A 6,000-nucleotide genomic window follows, 5' to 3' on the forward strand; every position below is an offset into this window, starting at 1 on the left:
CTCTGACCTGAGCTTGCTGGGAGAAGGTTAAGGTCGCCGAGCAAAAATTCATGGCTGCGAGACGCCTACCGTGCGGAAAAGGCGCTTGGCAGAGTTTTAGGAAGGGCCTCTTCGGCGAAATGAATGGTTTAGCCACTGACTCACGGCCTTAGAGTTGGGGGAATCTGCCGCCCCAGGGATCATTGGCAGCCAGAGCCTGGGACTTTAGAAGCTCACCTCCCCGATGCTTCAAACTCCAAGTGCCCTTCGCTCCAAAATGGGAGGGACGCACTACACTGTCGATTTCTCGAAAATATGATCAGCAGGAGGCCATCCAGCCCCTTGCTTCTGCAAGTAAAATAAGCAGGAATCACAACCTCTTTTCTGGATTTGCCATTTGACCACGGGGACTCAGTGACTTTCCTTGATCCTGGATTTCACTGCCTCCTCTAAGAGGAAAAATTCCAAGCTATGTTTAAAATGGTATATTTAGTTGGCTCCCCCTTGAATCGAGATTATTGAGGCGCAAATTCATAGTGGCAGTGCCGGCTTCATGGCCACAGGCTGGTGTCCGCATAAGAAAATTTCTGGCGCCGTAGGTGTTACAAATGCTGAGACTCTGGGGGAATTGATGTTCCGATGCGAATTCCAATCGGGAAGCGCCCTCGAGAACGTTCCCGCTCTCCCGGGCGTTTCTCTGGCCTAGAAGAGTCGGCAAAGATGGGCCCCATCAGGGAGTGTGGCGGGCCGATTGGGCGGGTGATTCCTTCGCGCCGCGTTTACACCTCTCCCTTTGTGACAAATCGATTTCCCGCGCCGCTGTTCTGCATTTGCATCCCGCCGCGGCCCGGGACCCAGCTGCGCCCGCCCGGTGCACTTAGCACCGCCTTGTGAATGTGTGCGTGTGTGCGCGCGTGTCTAATTGACTTTCCGTCTACCTTTTTATGACTACATGTGTTTCCAACAAAAGGTCTTATTAGGACAATCTGGTTTCACTAATTTAGAGGTTGGGAACGTGGAAGGCACGCTTTTTTTTTTTAAGAGTTTGCAGAAGTTCAGATTAAGAAATGACAGCGGGATGCACTGTCCTCCTAGGACTAGTAGGACTGCCTATTTTTATGACCTGTTGCTCTTTCCCTTCCCAGACTCCTGTTCTACCACCACCCCCTTCACACTCCTCAGTAGCCCCTGGATTCCTGTGTTAAAGAACCGTTTCTTTAACTGCTTGGGTATTTGAACCCAGAAGTTTGAGAAATTTACTAGGTTGGGAGTATCAGTAAAAGGAGAAAGAAACCCTTCAACAGAGGGGAAAGTGGAGTGAATGAAAACCAAGAGGGGAAACAGAATTGTGGTGCGGAGTGCAAGAGATCAGCAGAAAGCCTCCACCTTGGGCAGTTCTGAGCTCCTCTTTGCTAAAATGGCCCCAGTTTGTAATTTGAAAAATTGCAATATCAATGATCTAGCATTGCAAGTGTAGATAGAGCCTGTTTTACTTAATTTAGCTGAACAGAAAATTTAGGAAGGACTTGTTTCTAAATAGCTCTAAGAGGAAAAGGTGTCTTTCAGATGTTCCCTATCTCTGCAAAGGAGATTATAGTTCTCACTATGGAGTGGACTCCCAGCAGGCTGCAAAAAGCACCTGACTCTTGGTGCCCTCCTCTGTTCCTTATGGCTGACAGTCTAGCTCTAGCCCTTTGCCTGAAGACTCCTTGCTTTTCTGATCCACAGCCTGAGACTCACTGTCCACTATGGACTGGAGGTCCATCGCAGCCCCATCAGTCCTGACTTCCAAGAAACTCATAACATCTTCCTTGGCAACTCCTAGTAGGGGCCCAGGACTAAGGACGAGGGCCTTCTGGACTCTTGCTATCATGCAACTTACCAGACTCTCTTATTCTCATCCCAGAGATGGGAAAAGAGGTTGAGGAAAGATTCCTTCTAAAAGCAGTTGCTATCTGTTAGAAGAATAGGCCCTGGTCATCTCCAGAAAGCAAGACCTATGATGCATGTGCGGGTGTGTTTGGGAATGCGTGTTTTCTCAGCTACGTTCCCAGCTCCAGGTGTTCTTCATGTAGTCCTCACCCCCTCACTCTGCATTCTGTGACCTCCTTCTGGAACTGTTTGTCTGCTATTCCTTCTCAAGCATCCTCTCCTTGGACCCTCAGTTCCCTTTCAGGGTTTACTCCCCACTAGGCCTTGTTACTACTAGAAACTCTGTGATATGCTCAAGATCAAGCAGGCAGCTTTCTGCAGTTCTCATCCCTTTTCCTCTGGATACACGGTCCGTCCCCAACTCCACTCTGCTGCCCTTTTCCTGTGCCCTCCGCACCAGCACAGATGCCGCATGCTCAACGGGGCCTCAGCTGCACCAGGCTTAAGTCTTGCAGGGGCCATCCCTGGGCCAGCTCCCCATGGCCTCACTTCAGCTTGGGGACACTTCCCAGCTGGCCTCTTTGGCCCAGTCTCCCTCTGTACCCACTAGGAGGCCACCATGAACCTGAGCTCCCCTCTTGCTGTGGCCATTTGAAGTCAAATAACAGGAACCATAAGCATCCTGCTAGCCCTGTAATACCTGGTGCCCAGGGCTGAAGCCTTGTTGGGGCCACTAACCCTGGGCCTGCTTTTCACAGCCCTCTGCCTGCTCTTGGGGCAAAGCAATCCCTGCTGGTCTCTCTCACCTCACCCTAATTTTCTATGCAGTGGTTTCTTTACAACTGTGTTTTCCATTACGGCGCCATCCTTCAGTGCTCCAAATAGTGATAAATATTGCAACTAATAATTAGTGATGGTAAAACAAACAAACAAATTGGCAGAATCTGCAGAATTAGTGAATCCGAGTCATGAGCACATGGACATTCAGAATACTATTCTCCCTACTCTTTGTATGTTTAAATTATTCCCTAGCAAAGTGTTTTAAAATTATTTTGCAGAGCATTTTCTTGAGCTCAAGTGTATACATCAACAATTAATTTACATCGCTGCCTACAGTGAGTGAGCATCTCCCCAACAAACACCAATAACTCAACAAGGTGGTCTCTGCTTCTGTGCCTAGCTATTACCCTGGACTTAAGGACACCAGGTCTTCATTTCCCAGAGTTGACCAGTTTTTTGCTTAGTGACAGCCTAGATCAGACTCCCTATTACCCTCCGCCTTTGTGGTAGTAGGGTGGACTGGCCCAGTTTGTGTTTGGCTAAAAAACATTGAGGGGAGTCCAGGCCTGGACCAAAGATGCAAGGTGAAGGCAGGCGGCCTTCTGGAGACATAGGCTCTCCCTGCTGCCTGTTTTAATGCTGCAGCCCTCCCAGCACTTTGCACAGGCCTTGCTTCCAGCTGTTTCTACATCTAGTTTGCTTTGCTCTCTGTTTTCTGAGAATCTGACTTTGGCACTGTTTTTTGAAAATCATAGAATGCCAGCAGGCCCCCTGGTTCCACAAGTTCCAAGTTTTAAGACAAATCAGTCAGCAACTAATGGCATGGAAAGCAATCAGCCTTATTTTAAAACTTTCAGCCAAGTTCTGACTCTTGCAACATTGAGGAGGAAATATCCAACCCCAGGTCACCTGGGATGAGCCAGGTGACAGGTCTGTTACAGACGCTGGGACTTATGGATACACCTGGAGTCGCATTTTTAAGGCAAGGCTAATAACGCAAAAAGGAGATTTGCTTGAGGGACACCATATCAATCAGAGAGGGTGCGGAAAGGAGACTGTGGAGGGACTTTTCTAGAAATCTTGGGAACAATAGAGAGAGGCCCTCCAGTGTGACACCTTTCTAGGCATTGGAGCCCCACACTTCCCTGGCGCATCTCTGCTGTGAGGAATCATGCCTGGCAGGAGCTCGGGTTTCACCCCAAAGGGCTTTGCCTCTCCAGAGTCTTCCCGAGTCATTCAGGCCGTTTATTCCACCAGGGGTCTCAAACCCTTATGTAGATGGCAGCAACAGCCGCCGGGACAGACAGCAGCTCCGGCGGGTCCAGCGACACCCCTCCCGCACTCCCAGTTTTCCGGCCCCCGCGCTGTGCGCAACACGAGCCTCCCGGTTGCAGCTCCCTTTAGGCGGTGCCCTTCGCCACTCTGTCCGTGTGCCCTCGAACCCGCTTATGCCATCCGGAAGAAGCCCTCCAGACCGGACTGAGCATCTTTAAGCCGCTGCCTTCCTAAACAGGACGGGCTCCCTGAGTTTGCACTGCTCTGGGACCCTTTTCCAGCCCAGCCCCATCGTCCCACAAGCTGGAAGATTTGGCAGCCTCGCTCCTCTGGGACTGAGGGGCAGCGTAGTCGGCTTCGGCGCGAATCTGCAGCGGGCAGAGTCCCTGACCTCAAATGCAGAGCCTCGGAGCTTTCCTCCGGCGTTCTCCCTGGCTACCTCCTCCGCGGAGCCCTCCTTTTCTCATCTTTTTTCCTCTGTCTGTGACCGCCCTTCCTCTGGCTACTGCCACCAATCTCTCCTTGTTTCTGACTTTCTCCCCCTGGCGCAAGGCGGGCTCCAGCCGCTCAGCCCGGACCCCTACCCTCGGTCGGGACACGCACGCCCCTCACTCACTGTCCTGTTGCGGGGTGTCGCTGCCGCTGGTGAGTCCCGGCGACTCCAGGAGGCTCCGGCCCGCTTCGCCCACGCTCTCGTCCGCCTGCGCCGCCACCATGTCCCCGGCTTCCTCCAGGTCTAGCAGGTGACTGACCGAGAAGTTCTTTTTCGCCTGCAGGGTGTCGAGGTTGCCCGGGCTGTCCAAGCGGCCGCCCAGCGCCGGTTGCCGCTCCAGAACGTGCCCGTAGCTGGAGGTCATGGTCTCCCCCTCCGATCCCACCCACCCCCCTCTTCCCGCTCGAATCAACACCAAACGCTGTGGGCGCGAGGGGGGAGAGGAGCCGAGTGGGGAAGTGGGGGAGGGAATGGAGAGAGAGAGAGGGAGAGAGAGAAAGGAGGGGAAGAACAAAAAAAGTGGAAAGAGGGCGGGGGACCCCCTTCTGTAGAGCAGAGCGTTGTGCACCGGCAGCCTCCGACAGCTTCGGTTGCTTTCCCGAGGCCAAGTCCGGCGCGGTCCAAAGAGATAATCCACACCAAAAAATAAAATTAAAAGTCACCCTATGTTCAAGTCAGGAGAAGAAGAAGGAAAAAAAATCCCCTTCAGCTCTCCAAAAGCGTTCACACGCACACGCTAAAAATAATAATAAGGGGAAGAGAGGAAAGGGGAGGCCAGCAGGGCGGGGGAGTTAGGCAAACAGAAGAAGAGAGAAGAAGGGGTGGGAGAGAAGAATCAAAGTGTGTGTGTGTGTGTGTGTGTGTGTGTGTGTGTGTGTTTTAGGTTAAAAAAGTTATTCCCAGGCAAGAGTTCAAGCACCAACAGAAGAAGGCTTGTTCCAGCTTTAAAACATCTTCAAGAAAATGTGTTCCCCCTCTCTGCACTCCTGTGGATTCTCAGGAGTGACTAAAGTTTCAGGAGGAGAGGGTGATGTCTTGCAGATGTATTGGAGAGCAGGATTCTCACTTTACTTTTCCTAAGGAGGGGGGAAAAAAGGCTCCAAGAGTCCGAAGGAGGGTGGTGGTGGTGGGTTTCCCTGTTCCCTTCTCTCTCTCCCCCTCTTCTTGCTGAGCTCCTTTTTCCTTCTCAGTTGGATCAAGAAGCTCTCTGGCACTTCAAAAGGCACAAACTGGCATGCAGAGGAGGCTTTGTAGGGAATACAAGAAAATTGGAGACCCCTGGGAGGGCAGATCTCGACTTAATAGGAGCCTGTAATTACGTGGCAAAGCCTTTGTGCCGTGCCTGACGTTTTACAGACCCCCTTTCTCCATCACAATCTCCTTCTTCCTCCTTTCCCTCAGACCAGAAAACAGTCTGATTAAGAAAACCCCCTTTGCCAACTTCTGAGCAAGAGAGAAAGAGAGAGGGAGAGAGAGAGAGAGAGAAAGAGGGAGGAGGGGAAGAAAAGGGAGGGAAGAGAAAGCAAGAGCCCCTTTGGATTTTTAAAGTAAAGGTCTAATTATCATTCCCCTGCAATAGTATCACGGGAGAAAAGACAAAC

General features: G+C 51.5%; 1 protein-coding gene across 2 annotated transcripts in view; it reads right to left on the reverse strand.

Annotated features, from left to right (window-relative positions):
- The window catches only part of PRRX1 (paired related homeobox 1), a 73,059-nt gene extending 67,529 nt beyond the window's left edge, over positions 1 to 5,530 (reverse strand). For both annotated transcript variants that reach the window (XM_047783958.1, XM_047783959.1), the window contains exon 1: positions 4,523 to 5,530. In XM_047783958.1, coding sequence (XP_047639914.1) covers positions 4,523 to 4,763 — 241 coding nt within the window. In that variant the 5' untranslated portion in view covers positions 4,764 to 5,530. The remainder of the gene's footprint in view (positions 1 to 4,522) is intronic.
- Positions 5,531 to 6,000: the final 470 nt, after the last annotated feature.

The sequence above is a fragment of the Phacochoerus africanus genome, chromosome 6 (genome assembly GCF_016906955.1).
Source record: "Phacochoerus africanus isolate WHEZ1 chromosome 6, ROS_Pafr_v1, whole genome shotgun sequence".
NCBI lineage: Eukaryota > Metazoa > Chordata > Mammalia > Artiodactyla > Suidae > Phacochoerus > Phacochoerus africanus.